The sequence below is a fragment of the Sciurus vulgaris genome, assembly GCF_902686455.1.
Source record: "Sciurus vulgaris genome assembly, chromosome: 5".
NCBI classification, from domain to species: domain Eukaryota; kingdom Metazoa; phylum Chordata; class Mammalia; order Rodentia; family Sciuridae; genus Sciurus; species Sciurus vulgaris.
The window spans coordinates 172,132,507-172,156,927 of record NC_136465.1 but is presented as its reverse complement, the minus strand read 5'-3'; the positions used below and the strand labels follow the sequence as shown (position 1 = coordinate 172,156,927).

General features: G+C 61.0%; 1 protein-coding gene across 3 annotated transcripts; it reads left to right on the top strand.

Annotated features, from left to right (window-relative positions):
- The first annotated feature begins 60 nt into the window (after positions 1–60).
- PDGFB (platelet derived growth factor subunit B) lies at positions 61–16,014 on the top strand. 3 transcript variants are annotated; one of them, XM_079140002.1, is made up of 7 exons: positions 61–1,099; positions 8,307–8,403; positions 10,321–10,410; positions 11,234–11,439; positions 12,728–12,872; positions 14,107–14,253; positions 14,540–16,014. In XM_079140002.1, the coding sequence occupies exons 1-6, from the start codon at positions 1,037–1,039 to the stop codon at positions 14,229–14,231; spliced, it is 726 nt and encodes a 241-aa protein (XP_078996128.1). In that variant the 5' UTR covers positions 61–1,036; the 3' UTR covers positions 14,232–14,253; positions 14,540–16,014. The 3 variants fall into 3 exon arrangements, with proteins under 3 accessions (XP_078996128.1, XP_078996130.1, XP_078996129.1); XM_079140004.1 differs by lacking the exon at positions 61–1,099 and adding an exon at positions 2,203–2,225 and having other exon boundaries at positions 14,540–16,013; XM_079140003.1 differs by lacking the exon at positions 61–1,099 and adding an exon at positions 6,352–7,988 and having other exon boundaries at positions 14,540–16,013.
- Positions 16,015–24,421: the final 8,407 nt, after the last annotated feature.

Sequence of the window (24,421 nt, the reverse complement as noted above, 5' to 3'; positions counted from 1 at the left end):
CTCTCCCTCCCTTTATAAAGGCCGGAACAGCTGAAAGGGTGGCAGCTTCTCCTCCTGCAGCCAGAGCGGCCCGCCTGCCTCCCCACCACCTCGGCCACCCCCGCTGCCTCCCCAGGGTTCCCCTCCGGCCGCCAGCGCCCATCTTTCATTCCTGGGAGATATTTTGCGCACACACACACACACACACGCGCAAAAAGGAAAAAAAAAAAAAAAATCCCACCCTCCAGCCTCGTTGCAAAAAGAAAGCCGGAGCAGCCGCAGCTCGCAGCCCACAGAGGACGCCCAGAGCTGCAAGCCCGCGGGCCGACCGACCCACCGACTCGCGCGGAGTCCACCTGTCGGCCCGGCCAGGCAGAGCGCGCAGCTGGAACGCCGCGCGCGCGGAGCAGCCGTGCCCGCCGCCCGGGCCCCGCGCCAGGGCGCACACGCTCCCGCACCCCCACCCGGCCCGGGCGGGAGTTTGCACCTCTCCCTGCCCGGGTGCTCAAGCCGCCGCCGCAGAGCCAACTTCGGAAAAAGTTTTTTTGGGAGACTCGGGCTTCGAGGTGCCCAGCCAGGCGCTTTCTGATTTGGAGGACCTTTCCAGAAAATGTTGCAAAAAAACTAAGCCAGCGGGCAGAGGAGAACGCCTTTAGCAGGCGGGTGAAGACGAGCCACCGACTGCCGCGTTCCTTTTCCTCTCGGAGGTTGGAGTCCCCTGCGCGCCCCCACACGGCTAGACGCCTCGGCTGGTTCGCGACGCAGCCCCCCGGCCGTGGATGCTCGCGCGGGCTCGGGATCCGCCCAGGTAGCGGCCTCGGACCCTGGTCCCGTGCCCAGGTTCTCCCCAGCCCCCCAGCGACGGAGCCGGGGCCGGGGGCGGCGGCGCCCGGGGGCCATGCGGGTGAGCCACGGCGGCGGCTGCAGCGGCCTGAGCTCCTGATCGCGGCGGACCCGAGCCGAACCCACCCTCCTGCCCAGCCCCCCGCCCTGGCCGCGGGGGCGGCGCGCTCCGTCTACGCGTCCGGGGCCCCGCGGGGCCGGGCCGGGAGTCGGCATGAATCGCTGCTGGGCGCTCTTCCTGTCTCTCTGCTGCTACCTGCGTCTGGTCAGCGCCGAGGTGAGTTGCGACGGCGGCTGGGGCTGGTTCTCATCATTCATCGTCCCCACCCCCACACCTGGCCGCCCCCTCCTCTCCCTGCAGTGAACTTTGGACCCTTGCAGCTCTAGAGCCTGGCGCCGGGTGACCCCGAGGGCTAGAGGCGAGGTCCCGAGGGGCTAGGCTCTAAGGGAAGGGAGCAGCGGTGGCTTTCTTTCCAAGGGGGGATCTACGCCCCTGAGTCTGTTAGCCTCTCGGGAGGGTGTGTGTGGCCCTGCCCCTTCCCCAGGGACCCGCGTTTACGACCTTTCCCAGCCGGGGGAGAGGGGGGTGGGGTGGTGCCAAAGGTGCAGAAGGCAGGGCGTTCTTCGGAGCCCACGGTGGCTCCAGCCTGGCCTTCGGTTCTGCCCAGGACCCAGCCTGTCCCGGAGGCGCGAGCTTGCACACCCGTGACATCCACGCCGACCTTTTGCGGGGGTTGGGGTCCCACCCTGGTTAACGCTCTGGGTTGGGGTGGGCACTTCGCGCAGGGCATGCCTGGCACCCGAGTACAGTCCAGGAGCAGCTTGTGTCTTGGCACGGGGGATCCAGAGAGAGACGGGGGACCGACAGACACGGATAGGTCTCGGGCACTTGGGCGCTTAGGGAAGGAGGAAGACTGGGGGCTCTTAGGGAATCCAGCCCCCGGGCGGTGTGTGCCTGAGGCCCCGCCATACCTGCGCCCGCGCCCTTCTAGAGGGGGCACCTCTCTCCCCCGCATGCAGGGTGCGGAGCGCGCCGCCTGCAGAAGCCTGGCTGCAAGGGAGGTGGGGTATGAAACGGCTGCGGGAGTGATCGGGTCTCGATCGGTGCCCCCACCCTCCGCGGCTCACGTAGCAGTGAGTTGGCAAGTCCACCCGAATCCAGGTGGGAAAGGGGGCGGGGCAGGGGGCGGCGCGAGGTGGAGGGAGGCGAGGGCAGTCGGGAGCGCGGCCAGCCTGGGTCCCGTCCCGCTCCGCCCGGCCGCGGTCCTCAGCTTGCACCTGGCCGGCTCCCGGGAGCGCCAGCCCTTCGGCCTCCAGCGGGGCGCAGCAGAGGCGGCGGCGGCGAAAGGGTTAAGGCGGAGGGCTCGAGGCCGCGGCCGGGCTTTGGGCCGCCGCCAGCGCAGGTTGTTTTGACCACGAAGGAGCCGTCACCGTCTCCTTTTGTTCTCGGGGTTCCTCGAGGGCCGCCGGCCGCCCGCCCCGGGGCCCCGCCCTTCCGCGGCCGCCCCCCGCGGCCCGCACCCGGGAGGGGGGACGCAGGGCTCGGCCCAGCCGCCCGCAGGCCCCTCGCGACGCCCCCTCCTCGCCTCTCCCGCAGCCCCCCGGGCCGCGCCAGCTGTTGGGATGGGGGCGCCGGCCGGCCCCAGCTGCCGCCGCGCCGCGGGACCGGGGCGCTGGCCTGGTGCCAGGGCGTCCTGGGAACGGCGGCGCCCCGCGGCTGCTCTCCGCAGCCCACCCCGCCCGGCCCCCCGACTCGCTCACTCACCCCACGCATGCACACTCCTGGCCGGAGGCGATGCTGCGCTCCGGCGGCGGGCACGCACTACCGCGGCCAGGTCGCGCGCCCGCCGCCGCCACGCCCGTGCACACTCGGGACACACGCGCGCGCACCGCACACAACGCACGCACGGCCCTGCACACGCGGCCTGAGTACACGTGCGCGCACACCCACGCACGTACACAGGAACGCACGTCTCCCGTACTCCCAGCGCCCGGGGCCCGCCTCCGCGCAACAGGTGGGCCCACCGTGGCCTAGGCACCTAGCCGCCTCTGCACCGATCCCATTTCCTTCCTGGGGTCCTAGGAGGGCGAGGGAAGCCTCCACTGGGTCCGGGCTCCACAACAGCCCCCGCCTTTTTTTGCCTGGTCAGTTCGGCGTGGAGCCCCTCAAACCCTACCCTCCTGTGCTTCTCTCAGCCACCCCCATGTGACCTTAAATGGCGTTGACGTGACAAGCGAGTGGGGATGTCCAGAGCATTTTTCTCTTCAAGCAAGCCCTGTCCCTCCAAGACAGGAGGGACGCTGGGCCACCACTAAACGGATTCCCACCCTGGGCTGTTCCTCTGGGATCCCAGCTGCTCTGGAGAGGCTGGTTACCAGTGGCGGAGGTGTCCCCGGGGCCCCCTCTGGCCATGTCCAGGTTCCTCCAGCACCACCCCTTCTCCCCAGTCCCTGGGGCAGAGGCTCGTGCACACCCTGGCTTTCCTCAGTGTCCTTGAACGCAGCCGCAGGACCCCAGAGTTGTGTTTTGCAGTTTATGGAGGACCTTCCTGACCACCCTGCGGTTGTGGAGGAGACCTCGATGGAAGGGGACCTGTTCACTTGGGGACCAGTTCATGGTGAACCGCCAGCATAGGGACTCTGAGGGAGGGCGTGCTGCTGGAGGTAGTCTTGAAGCTGGCCACTTCTAGGGCATGTCGGAGGGAGGCCTGTGCCGCTGGGAAGGGGGATGGGAGCTCGGAGGCAGGGCTGGGCCCAGGGTCTGCAGAGACATCTAGGTCCCATCTCCATCAACTGAGCTGGCTTCCCGGAAGGTGACTGCCCCCGACATGCGGCGGCGCCTGCGCCTCAGCAGCCTCAGCACCCTCCTGCCGGGAAGGAGTAGAGGGGCCCCTGCCTCTCACCCCTGGCTGCCTCCTGCTTTGCTAATGGCCTTGGGGGCAGAGACCAGCTTGCTGGATCCCCCAGCCCCGAAGGTGTGCTTCCAGGTCAAACGGGATTTGGAGGCTCAGGTGCACGAGCCAGGAGGTGTGTGTGCATTAACTCGAAGTGTGTTCTAGAAGTCCCTGGCAAAACCTTCCCCTCCTCTCTTCCAGATTCTCCTTCTGCGACAACTGTTTTCATTTTCTGGTAATTTAGCTGTTTATTTTCTGTTTTCTCTACTGGGATGCAAACTACTCTCTGGGCTTTTGTCTCCATCACTGGTAGTGTGGTGCCCGGAGCCTGGGGGACAACGGGGAAAGGAGTGGAAAGAGCAGGAGACGTGGGGGCCGCGCGGGGTCCAGGCCAGCTTTAAAAACACGGCCTTATTCCATCCAAGACCACCCCCCACCCCAGCCTGAGAAATAAGCATACATTTCCCTTCTCTGCTGTCAGGATTGGAGAGGACAGAAGGGACGACGGAAGGACAGTCAGGCCGCGCAGGCCCTATGTGTCTCTAGCTGGGCCTTCGTTTCCACCAGCTTAAAAATAAAAAAAGCAGGAAGAAGGTTGAGTTCGCTCAGCTCCCACGGAGCAGCAGAATTTCCTCCTTGGATGGGACGGGGGCAGTGACCACAGTGGCCTGCATCACAGGGCAGGTTCTTCTCCTTTCCTGCTTTGACATTTTCTCTTCTCCAGCAAGAGGCAGGGAGGCTGCTGGAAGAGGGGAGGCTGAGCCATAGGGAGAAGGCTTCAGAGGGCTTGCCTTCGGCACCCCATCTAAACCAGCTCTGAGACTTCTGGCCGGCAGGCGCTGGGAGGCCGAGGCAGCTTCTGCTTCTGCCAGCGCAGACAACGCCCTGGTTGCTGGGCTGAGGGCTGTCTCCCACGGCTCCAGAGGCAGGCGGGCTGGCGTGCGTGCGTCTGCGTGCGCCCAGGTGGAGGGCGGGGTTCGCACCCCTTTGATCTGCCAGCCTGATTGGGAGCAGGTAGCTCACCTGGCCTCAGCTCTTTGGTGCCTGTCCTACCTCCTGCAGCTGGTGTTGGGGGCGGGGTGGGGAGGAGGCTGTTTGCCTTGGCTCCCAGGCCTGGCTTTGCCCCAGCCTGGTCCTGGCCACACCCTTGCCCTGCCAGGAGCCACGGGCCTGAGATCCAGCAGCTTCTGCAGGGGGCTAGGCCTCTTTTCCTGTCTATGGGGGTGGGGTGGCACCCACCTGCAGGCCTCTAGAACCTGCGGCCAGGAAAGCCAGGCTCTGGGCTCCTCCTCCCACACCCAGAGTGGCCTCTGATTCCGAACAGGTGTTCCTGAAGTCCTACCCAGGGCAGCACATCCTGGAGCTGACCCCAGGCTGACTGTCCCTACCCCTCACCCACCCCCAGTCCCGGAAGGCCCTGCCAGCCCACAGCACCAGGTGGTGTCAGTGTGGGACTGGGGTGCCGTTTCCTGTGGCCCAGTGCGAATCAGGCGGTCACTGTCCCACGGTGGGCAGCTCTCCGCCCACCCATTGTCCTCTTGAAAATGTCCTGTGCTGCTGGCCCAGGGCACACGTGCCACTCGCAGCTGCCCTCGAAGGAGCCATACGGGAAGAATGGAGAATGACAACAATGACGGCTCATTAACTACCGTTATTTGTGGCTGCTGTGCAGTTACAGCTCCCGGTCACCTGGGCGAGGTTTCCTTAGTCCCGTTTAAAAGATGAAGTAGCCAAGGATATTTTTGTTGTTGGGGGTTGTTATTTTTTGGGGGTGCTACACTGGGGACTGAACCCAGTTGCTCTACCACGGATCTGTATCCCCAGCCCTTGTTGTTGTTGTTATTATTATATTAAATTTTGAGACAGAGTCTCCGTTTCCCAGGCTGGCCTCAAACTGGAGATCCTCCTGCCTCAGCCTCCGGAGTCTCTGAGATTACAGACGTGTCACTGCACCCTGCTCGGTTCTTATAGTTAAAAGATCTGCTCCCAGATCCAGGATGTCCTGGCTTGGGAAATCCTTGCTGTCTTCTGTTGTAGGGTCTTTCAGCCTCTACACATTTGGGCCAGTGATGCTTTATTGTGCGGGGCCATCCTATGGACAGTAGGGTGCTGGGCAGCCTCCCTGCTGTCCCCTACTAGACCCAGCAGCCCTTCCCTGCTTGTGACCACCAAAATGCCTTCATAGTGCCAGTGTCCCCGGGGAGGCCAGTCACTGTGATGGGAACTGCCACTGTCATGCCACAGGGGTTGGGAGCTCACGGGGACCTCACCCGTGCTGAGCCCAGTGGCATCAATGGAAAGCAGGGACGCTGAAACTCCCCTGGAGCCTGGGGAGGACCAGCTCCGCCTTCACTCGTCCTCTAGACCCGGGCTGCCTCCGTTTCCCCGTCTGGAAGATGGAGTGGTAGTGCTGGCCTCTTGGGGCTGGCGGCTTGAACAGCATCTTGCTCATGGGGACCCTGGTCACTGTCAGCAGGTGATAGCTGTTAGCTGTGCCAGTGCTGTCAAACCCCGGGCCTCCTAGGGAATTCCGGGCATCTGTGGCCAGATCAGCAGAAGCACGTGCAGGGACAGCCTCCCCTGGAGCACACCGGACTCCGGAAGAGAGGGGTTGTTTGGGGGTTGGGGAAGAGGATCCCGGGGAGGAGGGATAGAATCCTCCACGCATTTTAGCAGTGCTTATTGAGTGCTTACTGTATGCATGGTCCTCCTGCCTCACGGTCTCTGTCCTGTGATCTCGGCGCCCCAGCCTTGGGGGGCCTGAGTTTGCATTCGCAGATGTTCCCCTTGTGTGGTAGGCCTGGGTCTGGGGCATCCTGTAGGCCTGTTTGGGGGTCTGCTTGCTCTGCCACAGCTGGCAGCTACGTAGCCAGCTCTGCAGTGGGCAAGGGGATCTAGGCTCAAGCACTAGCCTTGGGTCCCTCCCCGGTGGGTTAATTGCATGATCACTCCACAGCGAGGGAGCCCATAGAGGCCTGGCTGGGTTTCCCCGCTTGGCCCTTCTTCTGCTCCTCTTATCATGTCCAGGCAGCATTAGGATCAAATCGAATATTTTCCAACCCCTTTAACTCACAGATGAGAGCCGGAACCAGAGAGGGGTCATGACCAGCCCAAGGTCATACAGCAGCTCATAGCAGCATGAGGCATGGAATCCGGCTGTCCAGACTACCAGTTCTGGGTTTGACCAAACTCAGGGGAGCTGCCTTCCCTGGGGGCCACCTACCTGCCTCTGTCAGTGGGTCGGATTCTTTGTGGACGTTTGGAGAACACTGAAGCGCAGTCTCTCTCCTGAGGTTGGGCGGGGCGGGGGGCGTTCATAGGGATCATGCCCCCCCTGGCTCTTGTAGCTTCCAGTCAACATAGGGGCCAGAGCAGGACACAGCTGAACCCCTGGAGGGGTGTTCCCGGACACCATGACGAGTGTCAAGGACCCCAGAGCTTGTTTCTCCTTGAGGCCAGCTCTTGGTCTGGTGCCCAGGCTGGTCTTGAACTCCTGGGCGTGAGCAGTCCTGTAGGTGTGCCCAAGCACCCGGGGGTCGTCACCCAGATGGGGGAAGCAGCTTCCCCAGAGCCCCGGGCTGCCCTCCCGCCCGGGCAGCGCTGGGGCAGCCCCCCTGGCCTCTCCGCAGCCGTGCCGACCTTCAGATCTTGCCCTGAGCTGGGCAGGGCTTCCTCCCGCTCGGTCCAGGAAGCTGGGGCCTGGGGCGGCCAGCCGGCAGCCTGCGGCTCTCGGGCTCTCCCTGGCCGTGCGGCGTTCGCGTCTCTGCCCAGCTCCACTCTGGCCCTGGGCCCCGGGTCTCCTGGGGCCACAGGGATGTGGCGGTGACCTGCTTGTCAGGCTGCTCTCTTGTTGTGGGAGCCGTGTTTCCCCTGGGGGAAGCCTGGCCCCGCCGGACCGAGGCCTGGTAAAGTGCTTGTTGAGTTTCAAGTGTGTCTGGTGACAGGCCAGAGGGGCTCTAAAAATAGGGCTCTGTGGGGCTTGGGGCCTGGGGCAGCTGCAGGTTTCCGGCTGAGTCTGAGGATTCCCTTCTCCCCTCTTTCACATGAGAGCTGGAGCATGCAGCCTCCTGAGACCTTCCAGCCCTACAAGCATTTATTAGGCACCCCTGGTACCCAGAGGCTGGAGGACAGGCTCTGCCGTCCTAAGGACTTGGGACCCTGCTGGTAATAGGACCCTGGGCAAAATAATCGCCATGGGGCCTCTGTCTCTTCATCTGCAAAATGGGGTCACTAGGTCACCTGTGATCCCTGCCGGCTGTCCTCAGCCGTCAGGTAAGCAGAGAAAGCTGACGGTCTGAGCCTTCCCGGAGCCTGTGGTCTGAGGGGAGACCGCGCAGACAGGCAGTTCCTGTCAATGGAAGCCAGTGGGGGCTCCTGGCAGGGAGTGGGGCTGGGCTGTCACACCTGAGCTGCATCTCAGAGGTTTGGGTCCCCAGGCCTTGGTGTTCCTGGTTGTCCTCGGGGTCCTATCTGGCCCAGCCTGACTGTCCACTTGCTCATGATGGAGGGGCCTGTTGGGACCTTTCCAGGGAAGGTGTGTGGTGGGCAGGGAGCCCCTGCCAGGCCACTCAGCCCCGGTGTGTCTGGCAGGGGGACCCAATTCCCGAAGAACTCTACGAGATGCTGAGCGACCGCTCCATCCGCTCCTTCGAGGACCTCCAGCGCCTGCTGCACAGTGGCTCCGCGGGTAAGTCCAGCCTCTTCCTGCCCTGCAGCCTCTTGGCCAGGGGAGCGGGAGGGGCAGGGCTGGAGAACTCAGGCCCACGCAACCTTTCTGCCTCCCAGGGAGGGCCCAGCCACGCGCCTGAGGGCACACAGGTCTTTACCTGGCTGTGGGGTGTGGCGGAGACCCGCCCACGTGGGCTGGGGCTTGTGCTGAGTGTCTCCAGGTGTGGACCCAGCCGGGAGGCCATGCAGAGGAGCCATCGCCCTGCCCCCTGGCCCAGGTCCAGGCCTTCAAGGTCTCCCAGGGACACCTGGCCCAGACCCGCCACCAGCCCTGCCCGTGTGGAGCACCCGGCCCATGGGCACGTGCTCCCTGGTGCGCACGTGGCGGCAGGCGGGGCTGGGTGTATTTATAAACGCTGTCTTCAGAGCAAATTCCAATCTATTCTAACCTCTGGCCTGATCCCTGGAGCCCTGGCCCGCACCCCCCCTGCACCCCCGGGTCCCCTTCCCTCTGGGGTTCTGTCTCTGTCACTTTGTAATCCCTGCCTGGCGCTATCTACGGGGGAACAGTGTTTCCTGCCTTTGTTTCCTCTCCCGTTGGGCCCCTGGCGCCCTCTCAAAAGCATTCCTGGGCCTTTCAATCCGTCTGGGCTAGGGGGGCGCAAGGCCTGCAGGAGGGGCCCAGCTGGGCCACCTATTGTTCCCCAGGCCCCCACCCTGTGCCCGCTGACCAGCCCTGGCCACACAATGGGGCAGCTTCCAAATTTAGCCAGGGTGCTGCTTCTTTCCAAGGTCCTCTGCCCCCGCCCTCTGCACCCTGTGGGGTCGGCTCTTGATGCTCAATGGCAGGGCTGTCTCGAGGCAGCCATGTGGCTCTTTTTTCCTAATCAACTTAACTTTTCCACAAAACACATCTTCCCCATCTCCTCCCCACCAGGGACATTCCAGAGATGGCAGAGGGCAAGGAAGGCAGGCAGAGGGACAGACAACGGGCTGGACGGAAGTGGGCCAGCCAAGGCTGCCCGCGGGACCGTCCTCTCGAAGCAGGACGCCCTGGGACCCAGGACAGAGGGTGCAGTCAGCAGGGCCTTTGTCCTGACAGGGCCAGCGCGCAGGGAGACTGAGCCACTGGTTGCCAGTGGAGGCGGCGGGGCTGGTCCCCAGCACCCCTTCGTTGGTTTGCTGGCTCCTGAGCGAGCAGAGGGGCTGTCCCGCTTCAAGGTTGAGCTCAAAGACTCGTCCCGCCCGTCATTCCCAGGAGCCAGCTCTGACCACCCTCTCCAGAGGGGGTCAGTGTCTCCAAGGAGTGCCGCTGGCAGAGATGACCGCGCCCAGCCTCGAGAGGGGAGGGTAGTCAGGGACCACCGGAATAATGGCCGAACTTGGAGGAGGTGGAGGAAGAGCCCCGGGGAGGGGTGGAGCCACGACCTGGCGCAGGCCCCGCCCGCCCCAGCAGGCCCCGCCCCTTTCCTGCCTTTGGCTCCCACCCAGCTTTCCAGCCCCTGCTCCCGGCTCCCCAGGGCTGTGTTGGGGCTCGCTGCCCCCCGGGGATTCTGGGAATTTCTCCATCCTGAACTTCCTGTGGGAACGCTGGGCGGAGGGGCACTGGGAGCTGGCCTCCAGGGCTCCGGGTCCTCAGCCTCCAGGCTGCTCAGTAGCAGAGGGAAGGATTATTTTTAACTCCATTGACATGGGTTCTGGCCAAAAATGTAGCTGAAGGGCCCGAAGCAGGACTGGAGTCCCCTGAAGATGCAGTCGGACCCTCCACCACGCCCAGTCCGTGGCTGCCTCAGGCTCTGCCTGGGCAGCCCCTGGCCAGAGCCAGGGCCCTGGGTGCACAGAGGGCGGAGGGGGGTGGAGGGAGCAGCCTGGTGCCCAGAGCCTCTACCTGTGCCAGGCGGTGCCCGTGCTCAGCAGCATGTCCACTTCCCTGCAGATGATGACGGGGCCGAGCTGGACCTCAACGTGACCCGGACTCACCCCGGAGGCGAGCCAGAAAGCCCTTCTCGTGGGAGGAGGAGTCTGGGTAAGCCTGAGGGTCCAACAGCTCCCCTCAAAGCGTGAGAGCCAGGGAAGAAGAACCAGGGCGTGCAGCCAGCCAAGGGCGCCAGGGGCGCCTCCACGTCCTTCCCCCACCCTGGGGCTGAGTCGGGCTGGGAGAGTTGAGTCACCAGGTCCTCTGCCCCACGGTTTCCTGGACGGGGCACTCATTTGTTCTTACTGCAACCCTGGAGGTGGATACAGTTGTCCCCATTTCGCAGAATTGGAAAACAGAGGCCCAAAGAGGGTTAAGAAGTAGGTGAGGTCACACAACTTGGAAGCTGCAGGGCTGGGGTCCCAACCAGCTCCTCTCACTTGAACCCTGGTAGGCTACATGTCTCCATGGTGCATTCCAGGGTGTGGCCTGAAGCTGCAGGACACGGGACTGCCTCTGGCTCCTTGGCAGAGGCTACAAGGAGACAGTAGATCAGCAGCCCCGAGAGAAACCTTCCCAGGTGAGGCCAGCGCCCACCCTGAGGCCTGTGCCCTCCTTCGCCCACCTGCAGTCCTCCAGACAACGTGGATGTGCCTCGGCTGGTATAGCTGGGCACGGGCACTCCACCCGCAGTCTGTGACACTGGGTGGGTTAGTTCTGGAAGCCTCAGTTTCTCTGTAGGTGAAGAACCAGTAGCCCCAACAGTGGCTGAGCGGAGGCCAGAGGCCAGGCTTCCCTGAGGTGATGGGAGCAGATCAGCCACTTGCCAAGTCCTCCACCAGGGTTGAAGGAGGTGGGACGGGCACCCGCGTTCAGGGAGGGCAGCCAGGCGGGGCTCAGGCAGACCCTCCTGACCGGCTCCCCGTCCCCGCAGGGCCCCTGGCCGCGGCCGAGCCGGCTGTGATCGCCGAGTGCAAGACGCGCACGGAGGTGTTCGAGATCTCACGGCGCCTGCTTGACCGCACCAATGCCAACTTCCTGGTGTGGCCGCCCTGCGTGGAGGTGCAGCGCTGCTCTGGCTGTTGCAACAGCCGCAACGTGCGCTGCCGCCCGGCACAGGTGCAGCTGCGGCCCGTGCAGGTGCGCCCGCCCCCGCCACCCGCCAGACAGGGGCCCCGGACGGTGTCTGGACCGGGGCACTGAGGCCGGCTCGGGGTCCTCCAGGTGACCTGAGCCCCAGCCGGGTTGCGTCTGGGACATTAAGCAATGAAAGCTGCCTCCTACTTTATAAAATCCCAGGATGTCCCTCAGAGACTTGTCTACAAACATTTGAAACTCAGAATGTCATAGGCAGCTGCTCAGCTTCCCCCGAAGCTCCCCACCATGCAGGTGCAGTGGCGCACGCCTGTAATCCCAGTGGCTTGGGAGGCTGAGGCAGGAGGGTCACAAGTGCGAGGCTAGCCTCAGCAATTTAGTGAGACTATGTCTCAAAAATGCATACCCAGGGCTGGGAACGTGGCTCAGTGGTGAAGTGCCCGTGACTTTAATCCTTGATACAAAGAGGAAAAAAAAAGATTCCCTTTTTCAGCACTCTCAGAGAAAGCCGTTGAGCTTTGACAACTTCTCTTGTTTCTGGCAAGCTGTGCCTTCAACAGGGAGGGTGCAGATAACCCCCAGGTGACAGGCACCACCGGAGTCAGGATACCCTCCCTGCGGGGGGCGGGGGGGGGCTGAGTGCTGTGCCCTCTTGTCTGGAGGAAGTGGACACAGGCACTGGTCCCAGGCAGCATGCCGATCCCAGGCTGCACCTGAGGCCTCTGGTCTCACTCGGCAGGGGCCGTGGAGAGGCCTCAGTGGCCTTCCGCGGTGTGGACAGGCTGCTGCACCCCTGGGCGGGCCTCCCCCATGAACCTGCCAGGTGTTCAGGATGGCCTGACCACACCTCCTGCCCCATGCTAGCCCTTGGCCTGGCCCGTCCCTGCCCATCTTCCAGCCCTGACCTGGGCCCAGCTTGAGCTTAGGAATGTCACGCTGTCACGTGGCCCTGGTTTCTCAGAGGAGGACACCTGCCTGCGGCCTCCCCCTCCCGCCTCCCTGATAACACTTCCCACTGTGTTGTCCACTTCCTTCTAGACGGCCATCTCCTGCCTCTGCCAGCCTGGCCTTGGCCAGGGCTCCAGGACACCATGGCCCCTCGCTGCGGGAGGCCCGGAAATGCCTCTCTCCCTCTCTGGGGGCCAGTGGCTGAGGCCGGCCAGGCTTGTTTTGGTGGAAAAGCTCCCGGGGCAGAGGGCAAGTCCCTGCTATTGTTCCGGCCAAAGCTTCGGCCCGCAGGCTCCTCTTGGCTTTCGAGGAAAGCTGGGCTCAGGGACAGGTGGAAGAGCCAGCCAGGCGGGCTCCGGGCTAGATCTTCCGATTCTGCCCTCAGGTGAGGAAGATCGAGATCGTGCGGAAGAAGCCGACCTTTAAGAAGGCCACGGTGACCCTGGAGGACCACCTGACCTGCAAGTGTGAGACAGTGGGGTCTGCGCGGCCTGTCACCCGGAGCCCGGCAGGTTCCCAGGAGCAGCGAGGTACCCGCTTTCCCAGGGTCTGCTCCGAGTCCGCAGCCCGCAGCCTCCTTCCCTGCCGCAGCTGGGAGCATGGAAATCAGATCGGGCATCCCCGTCCTTAAACTCATCCATTTCCTGGAACTAGACTGGGGTGGAAAGAGACCCAGAGAGTGACCAGGGCCACCCGCTGCCTTGCCTGGGTTTACAGTGGTGCTGAGGCCCATCCCAGGCTGGGGCTTGGCCAGGATCCAGGCGTCCCAAAGCCAGTTCTAGTCCCTGGCCCGCTCCAGCAGCCCTCTGGCTCTCTCCTACCTCGCCGTATGTGTATTTAAAAGATTTTTAAATTCTCGCCCTGGAAGGGAAGCAGAGACCACCTTGTAAGTCCGTCTTTCATGCCAGATATGGTGGCACCTCTGTAATCCCAGCGACTCAGGAGGCTGAGGAAGGACGATTGCAAGTTCAGGGCTAGTCTCAGTGACTTAGTGGGGCCATTAGCAATTCAGTGAGACCCTGTCAAAACAGAAAATAAAAAGGACTGGGATGTGGTCAGGTGCCCCTGGGTTCGATCCCCAGAACACCAACTAAAAGGCAATCCTTGAGTATTATAAATGGGGCTGCTGCAGGCACAGAGAGGTTAAGATACTTAAAGAAGGCTGCACAGTGCTAAGGCCCCACCCAGAACCCAGGTCTTGTAACATGTGGTCTGGGTTCTTAGGGTTGTATGTATCTGGATGCCTTTTCTCCTTTCAGTCTTGATGATGAGCGTTAAATCATTAAGACAATGACCTGAATGTTAGCCTGGGAGGCCAGGGCTGTCTTCTCCCAGGACGAGTCCCTGGAGGCCCAGAGGCTCAGTGGCTTGCCCCAGAGCACACGCTAGGTGGGAGCCAGACCCGACCCAGGACCCGGCCCCAGCCTGAACTCTGGCCCAGCACGCTCGCAGCTTCTCAGGTGCCGAGGGGCAGGCGATGGCAGGCCCAGCCCCAGGGGCGGTGAGGCCCTGGGGAAGCCACCTTTAGGCCCTGTGCAGAGAGGGCCGGGCGTGAGGTGGCCGTCTCCTGTCCCATTTCACAGATGGAGTAACTGAGGCAGGGAGCCGTTAAGTGATGGTCCCAGGGCCTCAGCAGCTGGGGCACAGTGGAGTCGGGACAGGACCCAGGATCCCTTTGCTCCACGCAGAGGCCAGGGCAGGTCTGGGTGGAGAGGACAGACGCCCAGGGACCACACGCTCAGGGCTCTTCCTTCTCTTGAGCAGCCCGGACGCCCCAAACTCGGGTGACCATTCGGACGGTGCGAGTCCGCCGGCCCCCCAAGGGGAAGCACCGGAAGTTCAAGCACACGCATGACAAGACGGCGCTGAAGGAGACCCTGGGGGCCTAGGGGCACGGAGGCGCGTGGGCAGGTGAGGCCCGTGGGCAGCTCCCTGGCTGGACGGGGCGGGGCCTGGGGGCGTCTTCCCCACAAAGCCGCCTCGAAGGCTGGACCCCGCCCGTGGTCACCAGCTCGTCCTCCAGCAGCCCGGGCGAGGTACTTGGGAGGCCCCAGCCGGCGGCAGAGAGGACAGTCCAGACCTCGAGTCCCGCGCGGCTGGGAATCGGGTCATGGCTCAGCCGGCTCCCCGCCCCGGCGCCGGCTCCTGAGCAGGGCGCACCGGCCGGCTGACGCCTGCCCCTCTGCTCGGCCCGCAGGGTTATTTAATATGGTATTTGCTGTATCGCCCCCATGGGGTCCTTGGAGTGATAACGTCGTCCCCTCGTCCGTCTGTCTCGATGCCTGATTCGGACGGCCAATGGTGCTTCCCCCGCCCTCCGCGCCCGTCCACCCTCCTCCAGCGGCTCCCCAGCGGCCTCCAGCGCCCTGCCCACCGCTCGAGAAGGAAACCAGGACCGAGCTCACTGCTTCTTCCTCCCTCGGCCCACGGACCTGGGACAAGTGCGAGAGACGAAGGGGACGGGGCTCCCGCCCCCACCCCAGGGCTGTGGACTGGCCCAGGAAGCCCTGCCCGAGGCCCTCAGGACCTGGTCCCTGGACCCCTGGCCAGCTCCGGGGGACACCTCTAGGTGGCCAAGACCACGTGGGGGGCACAAACTGGAGAAACTGCCTCCATCTCCCCTCCAGCCGACTCTGCTCACAATGGCTTCTTTTCACTTATACATATGAAATCTTCAGAGGTGTGGACTCCTGTGGTGGCCAAGTGTCCTCTGGCAGGTTAGAGATGAGGTTCTCTCTCCAGGTGAGCATAGACAGCCACCTGAGCATCCCCGCCTCTTCCCATCTCTCCCCCTCTATGCCACCCCAATTCACTACCTTTTCTGTTTCATCTCGCTACCTCTACCCTGGGTCTTCCTCTTTTCCTGGCCCTTTAGTCTGTTCTACCAAGGGGTTCTTGGACACCAAATGGTTCTGGGGTCCCAAATGACCCCAATCACTCTTCCCAATGGCAGAAGGCCAGAGGCCAGGGAAGCAGGAGACGTGCCCATCATATTCCAACCCAGCCAAGACTGCCATATAAGGTTGTTCAGGGTGTGCACTGCACAAGGGCACTGCATGCAAGGGAGCGTTCTTCACATCCTAGATACGGCCAATTGTCTATTTATTAACACAGTTTCTGGAAGATGCAGGTCAAGTGTCCTAGGAAAGGAATCCTGTTCCTAATTCACACACAGCCTCTGTGTGGACTGGCGGTGATCTGACCCAAGCTGTGGCTTGGAGTGGTTAGACAGGAGTGAACCGGTGGTGGGGTGAGAGAGACCGGGGCCCCACCTCCCTCTCCAGGCCTGCGGAAAGCACCCAGGGGAAGTTCACCTGCCCTGCCCCCTGCCTTTGAGATGCACCTGGTGGGCCCTGGGCCCTGGGGTGGGTCTGAGCTCCCCTCCCTGCTGCCTCCCACCGCACCACCGCCCACAGCCTGCTTCCTTCAGTTTGTAAAGTCGGTGATTATATTTTTGGGGTCTTTCCTTTTATTTTTTAAATGTAAAATTTATTTATATTCCGTATTTAAAGTTGTAAAAAAAAAAATAACCACAGAACAAAAACCAAACGAATCCTCTGGCGGTCTCCTTGGCATCACGCGCGACAATTAACCTTTCGGTGTTGGCAGGCGGCGCCCACAGCTTGCAGCCCTGGTGCCGCCAGGCTCGTGCGATCCGGCTGGTGCGCACACTCGCCAGGTGCGCGCGCGCGGGGGCCGCGGCTGGGAAGGCCCGGGGCTCAGACCTTGGCCCCGATCCTGACCCTGACCCTGACCCTGACCCTGACCCTGACCCTGACCCTGCCGGGACAGGCCAGATGGGTTTGGGCCGCAGGGCGCCTCCGCCGGTAGCGCAGGCGGGGAGGGCTGGAGGACGTCTCTGCGGCGGGCGGAAGAGCAGCAAGGTCTGGCCGGCTTCTCCCGGGGCGACTGTCCTCGGGCAAGGCACAGCGCCACCTGGCCACAACCTCCCCGGAAACGTGAGAGGAGACCCGTGGTCTCCAAGCGCCAGCCCTGGGGTCCTGTGCTTTCTCTTTTTTGGAGCCCGGGGCTGCCCCACATTGCCCTTGGGCTGCACCCGGGCCTTCCTATGCTTTCCCTTGCTCCTGAAGCCAGGAACAGCCCACAGGAAAGATGGTGAATGTGTTCCAGTCCCACCTGGTGTCTACACTGCAGCTGACAGGTGGAGAGTCTGACTCATCAAAGACACAATCTAAAACTGAAGCCATTTTGCCCCTGGAAATAGTGAGCTTCCTGTCACTGGGAGTGTGTAAGAGGCCTCTCTGGTGGCCACGAGGCTGATGTTTACTGAATAACACTGGGGCTCCCCTTTGTTGGCTGATCTGTGGCCTCACGCCTGCGCTCTTGTCTGGAGTCCCTGCCAGGGGCCTCGAGAGAGGCTGGATTGAAATCCGACCTGGGATTCGCAGCTCTGGGCTCAGGTGGCGGGTGGTGCAGATCTGCCTGGTGCTCTCTGCAGGACCCTCGGCTGCTCTAGGCCACCAGAGTTCTGGGTTCCCAGGGCAGCAGAGAAGGCTCTGCTGGGAGGAGGGGGAGACAGCTGGGCAGGAGGTGGACACCAGGGCAGCTGGAGGCCCAGTGCGCTGGCACCCTGGCAGCTGCCAGCAGCTGGGCTGTCTGTGCTGGCGCAGGGACTTCCCAGGCATCTACATCTGCTTGTCTGTGTGTCTTCGCAGGCGGCAGCCATGCCAAGTCTGTGGGCCTTCTAGGGGCCTGGTGGGCATACTCTGGGTCTTAGAATCACCCCACTAACCCCTTAGCCGGAAGAGGACATTCCCTTCTTTAGACTTTCTCTGCACTGTTGGCTGTGGTACAGTTGTGATGTCCGGTTCACCAGTAACCTTGACCCTTGACCCATGAGGAGAAAGTCAGGTGCTGAGGAGGGAGGGAGGGGGCACCGGCCTCCCCCTGGACTGCCCCGCTCAGGAGCTCTTACCTAAAGGACGACACGTTCCTGCATGAGCCACTCTTATTTGGGGTTTCTGTCCCTTGCAGCTGCCCCCGAATGCTCATGACTTGCCCTGTTCCCTTTGGGAAGAAGTGATGGTCACTTCCCCATCACACAGACCTCATTTCTGTCCCAGCCCGAAGCCCACCAGCCCTCCTCCCAATCAGGACATGAAACTGCTGCCTTTGGAGGGTCAGCACTTGCTGCCACCATAAAATAACAAAATAATGGGCACTTCTGCTTATCAAGTGAAGCAGCCCGAGCCCCGGGCAAGCGTGCGCTCAGGGGTGCAGGAGAGACTGAGGGACAGGCTGGGGCAGTTCAGAGGACCCCACCAGATCCTCAGTGGGCACTGTATCTGGTGTTTTTTACGTTTCGGCATCAGCCCAGGAATCCCGAACCCCAGCATCTGCTGTAGACCTGGGTTGCAGCCCCAGTTCAGGTGGGTTCAGCCCCAGGTCCTGTGGGATCATGGAGAAGTCTCGCTTCCTTCTGTGTCCGCCTGACTACTGGCTGCTCTTCCTCCAGGCCTCCACGCAAATAGCCCCCCCGAGAGGTCACCTGGCCCAGGGCACGCCCCCAGCCTCAGACCCCCATTCCTACCCTCTTGATTCTGTTGCTCACGTCCTGGGCTGAGTCACTGCCCGTGAGCACCGCCCCCTCCCCCCGCCAACAACAAAAATTCCAGGTGGACTTATTGAGTTCAGTCCTCTGTCCTCAAAGCCTGGAGAGCGCCTGGCACACAGTGGGCCCTCAACAAAGCTTGCTGAGTGAACAAACGTGAGGTCTGGCTGGAGGAAAGGCAAGCGTCACCCCCAGTCACGGCCTGCTGGGCTGGTCTCCACCCACACCCACCAGTGGCTGGGAAATGGCCGGTTCTGAGGGCATCCAAGGCTGCAGATCAGATATTCCAGCCTGGCTCCTCCATGCTTAGGGGAGCCTTGTCTCCATTAGAACACCCTCAGAGGTGGGGTCACGTTGAGTTGGCTTCATCCTATACAGCCATCACCACCACCCACTCCCTGCCCACTCGCCTTCCCACCGTCCATCCACCCACCACATCCACCCACGCCCTGCGCACCCACCCACCCATCCATCCATCCATCCATTCGTCCACCCACCCATCCATCTACCCATCCATCCACCCACCCACCCACCCACCCACCCATCCATCTACCCATCCATCCACCCACCCATCCACCCATTCATCCACTCACCCACCCACCCATCCATCCATCCATCCATCAGCCCACCTCCCTTCTTCCTATCACCTCTCCCTGTCCCAGGTGACGGTTCTGCACTTGCTACCTCGTTTTACTAATCTCTGAGGAGCATGATGGCACAGTAGAGCCAGTGCAGATTGAGCACGGGACACCAGGTCCTCCCCCAGCGTGGCTCCCCCTGCTGTAGTCCCTCACTGAGGCCTAGGGCTGGTTAGAGACGCTCTGGGCTGGGCGCTAGCCGCCAGGCCTGCCGTGGGTTCTCCTCTCTTCTCCCAAGTAGCCCCAATTGGCCGGCTGCAGGCTGAGCCTGGCAGCCAATGACAAGGAGCCAGTGCTGGAAAGGGCGCAGGCTCTGCGCTCCACTGGGTCCGGTATTCTAGTCACTCATCTTGACAGCTCTGCCGCACGTGTTTCGGTCCTCTTGTCACGGAAGATGACAGGGAGCTCCAACCGGCCCTCTAGCGCCACATCGCGTGGTGAATTCTGCAGGTGGCCACCGTCCTTTTCGGAGAGGTTCATGGGGAGACCCAGATGTGACGCCGGGTCCTCCCTCAGTTTGGGCTGCTCTGGGTCCACGAACTGGTCAGGCGTGGGTCCGGGGGGACAAGGCACAGGTCTCATTCAGGGTGTGGGGGACTCAGGTGAGGCCTAGGCTGGGACCCAGGCCTTTCTGCAGGAAACACGCAGGTCCTCCTGGGGCCTGAGCTGTTTTTTACCCTGGGAACTTGTGATCCATTAGCCCACCAATCTGGGCTGATTGGGCCACGGGTATGGACACCTGGTCCTGTGCCTGTTACAGCTGGTGCCCACTGTCTGGGGTCACTGCTGCCACCAGATCTCTGCCCTTCTGGGAACCAGAAACGGGTCCCCTGGCAGGACTCCTGAGCCAGGTGCTGAGGCCTATTTGAAGCTGCTAGGCCCCCCACAAGGTGGCTCTGGCCGTCTTGGTGGAGAGGCAGCGTTGGGGCGCTCACAGGGGTCCCAGCTAAGGGCAGTAGGCCGGGTGTGGTCACTCCACGGCATCCAGCATTTCTGTCATGCCCACTTCAGTTAGTTGGGCCCCTGCTTTGGCTCATTCTCCACCAACAAGCCAGTGTAGAGAGGATCAAAGCCGCCCCCAAAGCTGCTTGATTCAGCTGTTAATAAACTCCGGCCCATGGAAATGTCTGGCCCTCTTTGCTGCTGGGACGCATGGTCTCCAGGTTCCTGACCATATGGTCATTCCATCCTGCCCTTCAGGGAGTGCTGAGACCCCACTGCAGTCCAAAGACACTGCAGGGTGGTGGGTCTTGAGGGGTCATGACCTCAGGCCCAGCCTCGGCGGGAAGGAGTGGCCGCCCAGCCTGCCAGGGGCCCCAGGCTTTAGCACATTGTCCTCTGGTGCACCAGCCGCCTGGCCCTGCCGCAGCCCCGGCCCGCAGTCCAGCCCCTCGCCTTCCCTTCCCTCTACCCACCAGACCGGCACCCCAGCCTCGAAGCTTGGCCTTCGCTGGGCTCTCACTGCAGCTGGTCCCAGCTGGCAAAGCTGAGGTCCTGTTTCCCGTGTGCCGCAGACCTCCAGTCTGTCCCCTCGTGTGATTCCACTGATGTAGCCCCAGGCAGTCCACGGAACCAACTCCGGCCTCTCCAGTTTTCCTCCAAAGGCAGGAAGCCACTGCCTGCGGACACTCCCGGCAGCCCTCTCCCTGGAGGGCAGCCTTCGTGTGCAGGAGCAGGAGCTGACCGGTCTGCCAGAGAAGAAAAGGCTGTTCACAGGCGACTCACGAATGGCTGAGCGGCCGGAGGCCTGTGCTGTGGCCTGTGAGCTCGGCACTCCACGCGTGTGGGGGAGGCCGCAGCCCCTGGACCCTGCGTTGGGCACTGCTGTCCCAGGGGCTTGACCAGGGACACACTGGGCTTCTGTATGGCCTTGCTTGGTTTTGAAATCTTGCATTGGTGCATCTGATTGGTGAGGCCCTCAGGCCTGGGCCGCGTGGGAGTCTGAGGAAGGGAGGAGCCGGCACTTTTGGTCTCTAGAGGGGTGGTCGGGACCCTGGAGGGGTGCAGGCAGCGGGCCGTCTCAACCGTGGCGCTCAGGATGGCGCATCTGCCATCTCTCCCAGGCTGGTGCGGGACGAGTCCTCCTCCAGACCTCTGTCCCTTGTCATTTATCATCTCTGTCCACAAACTGGAGGATGGAGAAGTGCAACTATGTCACCTGCCCCTGGGTCCCCAGATCCTAGCACCACTGTGGGCACACAGTGGGCCCGTGGCTGGTGGTGTTGGGTGATGGAAGGGGCTGGGACACAGGTGAGGTCAGACAGGCACTTGCTTGGGGTGCAGAGGTTAAGGGGACACTGATAAAAACCTTGGTGACCCAGATACGTCAGCATTTCATATGGACTTTAAAGAAATCGATATTAATGTAAATCCACAAGGAGCCAAATGAAAGGGCTTCAGTGAAAGGGCACTTCCCGGCCAGCCGCAGTCCCAACCCTGCAGGCCCCCTGTCCCCTCTCCTCCTTCTTCCCTGCGTGGCTGTGGTCCCAGGTCTTCATCCTCTGGCCCCCGGCTTGGAGCCCTCTTCCTGGGTCCCCTCCCCTCAGAGTATCTGTCATAGTCTCCACGCTCTCAGCAGCCCGCTCAGCCCCCCCGCCACACAGCAGTGAAGTCACTCTGGTGCTCAAAAAATGCCACTGCTCCTGTCCCCAAGGGGACCCAGAGTCACTTAGCAGACCTGCAAAGCCCTGTGTGGTCTGCCTGGATCCATGGGCTCCCAGCCACCCGACGTGCGACCTCCCCCTGACTGCTGACCAGCTTCAGGGTCAATTTCAAGTCCACTGCCAACTGCCCCTGGAGGAACAGAAAGTGGTACGGCCGCTGGAGAAAATGCTGTGGGGATTCCTCAGTGCAGACCTAGGACCTGGTCCAGCCACTGACTGCTGGTGGTATTCACCCAAAAGAACTGGAAGCAGCATCTTCCAGTGTACTCCCTGGTACTCAGGGATGTCTGAGTACCAGGTTCACAGCAGCATCCTCATGATAGACCTGGGGTAGAAGCAACCCACCTGCGCATCTGTGGCTGTGGATAGAAAAGTGTGGCCCATCCATGTGGTGGAATAGTACTCAGCCTTGAAAAAGGAATTCCTATGTGCCCCAATAGGAGGAAGCCTCCTCGTTGCTGACCTGACCCGAAGCAGCCCTGGCTTTACAAGATCAGCCCCTCCAATGCCTAACTGCTCTGCGTGGCAACAGGGGCAGGGTGGGCGATGCGGCCCAGCGGTCACCCCTCATTTCTTGCTCAGCAGAACCCTCACCTGCTGCGGAAGCAGCAGAAGTCCAGCCGTCTCAGTGCCAGAGGCTGGACTGTAGTCAGGCCAACCCAACCACATCATCAGATCCCCCAGCACTCACTGCTTCTCAAAACGTGGTCACTGACGTCATGCTGGCTAGTGGATCATAAGAGGAAGTCAGTTGGGTGCTAAGGGATGTGACAGTGGGAACAATCCCTGAGCAAAAAGGTGGCAACTTCCAGGAAGACAGCACTTCCTCATCTCCCTTCTTCCTGCTTTGAATGCAGATGTGATACTTGGAAGGTCAGCAACCATTTTACAGTAATGAGGCAATAAAGAAAATGAAGAGGTCAAGAGAAGGGTGGGAACAGGGCAAGCCCAATTGTTACTGCCTCCTGATTTCTTGTTATAAAAGAAAATCAAATCCCTATTTTGTTCTCTAAGCCACTGTAATCAGGAGTTTTATTTCACTTGCTGCTGAATGCAGCCTATAGAACATGCTGTCCCAGGTGCATGCAGCCGGTGCGACGGATTTCCCTGACTTCATGTTCTTTCCCAGCCGCGTGCAAGACCTGCAGCCCTCTGAGCTCACGAAAATGGGGGCGGAGACACAGTCTCCCTGGAGTTCTGTGAGGATCAGATGGAACGAGGGCTGAGACATTACTCCTAGGCTGTGACATTACTCCTAGGCTATGACATTACTCCTAGGCTGTGACATTACTCCTAGGTTGTGACATTACTCCTAGGCTGCGACATTACTCTTAGGCTGCGACATTACTCTTAGGTTGTGACATTACTCCTAGGTTGTGACATTACTCCTAGGCTGCGACATTACTCCTAGGTTGTGACATTACTCCTAGGTTGCGACATTACTCCTAAGCTCTGACATTACTCCTAGGCTCTGACATTACTCCTAGGCTGCGACATTACTCCTAGGCTGTGACATTACTCCTAGGCTGCGACATTACTCCTAGGCTCTGACATTACTCCTAGGCTGCGACATTACTCCTAGGCTGCGACATTACTCCTAGGCTCTGACATTACTCCTAGGCTGCGACATTACTCCTAGGCTCTGACATTACTCCTAGGCTCTGACATTACTCCTAGGCTGCGACATTACTCCTAGGCTGCGACATTACTCCTAGGTTGTGACATTACTCCTAGGCTGCGACATTACTCCTAGGCTCTGACATTACTCCTAGGCTGTGACATTACTCCTAGGCTCTGACATTACTCCCAGGCTGTGACATTACTCCTAGGCTGTGACATTACTCCTAGGCTGCGACATTACTCCTAGGCTCTGACATTACTCCTAGGCTGCGACATTACTCCTAGGTTGTGACATTACTCCTAGGCTGCGACATTACTCCTAGGCTCTGACATTACTCCTAGGCTGCGACATTACTCCTAGGTTGTGACATTACTCCTAGGCTGCGACATTACTCCTAGGCTCTGACATTACTCCTAGGCTGCGACATTACTCCTAGGCTCTGACATTACTCCTAGGCTGCGACATTACTCCTAGGCTCTGACATTACTCCTAGGCTGCGACATTACTCCTAGGTTGTGACATTACTCCTAGGCTGCGACATTACTCCTAGGCTCTGACATTACTCCTAGGCTGCGACATTACTCCTAGGCTCTGACATTACTCCTAGGCTGCGACATTACTCCTAGGCTCTGACATTACTCCTAGGCTCTGACATTACTCCCAGGCTGCGACATTACTCCTAGGCTCTGACATTACTCCCAGGCTGTGACATTACTCCTAGGCTCTGACATTACTCCCAGGCTGTGACATTACTCCTAGGCTCTGACATTACTCCCAGGCTGTGACATTACTCCTAGGCTCTGACATTACTCCTAGGCTGTGACATTACTCCTAGGCTCTGACATTACTCCTAGGCTGCGACATTACTCCTAGGCTGCGACATTACTCCTAGGTTGTGACATTACTCCTAGGCTCTGACATTACTCCTAGGCTCTGACATTACTCCTAGGCTGCGACATTACTCCTAGGCTCTGACATTACTCCTAGGCTGCGACATTACTCCTAGGCTCTGACATTACTCCTAGGCTCTGACATTACTCCTAGGCTGCGACATTACTCCTAGGCTGTGACATTACTCCTAGGCTGTGACATTACTCCTAGGCTCTGACATTACTCCTAGGCTGTGACATTACTCCTAGGCTGCGACATTACTCCTAGGCTCTGACATTACTCCTAGGCTGCGACATTACTCCTAGGCTCTGACATTACTCCTAGGCTGCGACATTACTCCTAGGCTCTGACATTACTCCTAGGCTGTGACATTACTCCTAGGCTCTGACATTACTCCCAGGCTGTGACATTACTCCTAGGCTGTGACATTACTCCTAGGCTGCGACATTACTCCTAGGCTCTGACATTACTCCTAGGCTGCGACATTACTCCTAGGTTGTGACATTACTCCTAGGCTGCGACATTACTCCTAGGCTCTGACATTACTCCTAGGCTGCGACATTACTCCTAGGTTGTGACATTACTCCTAGGCTGCGACATTACTCCTAGGCTCTGACATTACTCCTAGGCTGCGACATTACTCCTAGGCTCTGACATTACTCCTAGGCTGCGACATTACTCCTAGGCTCTGACA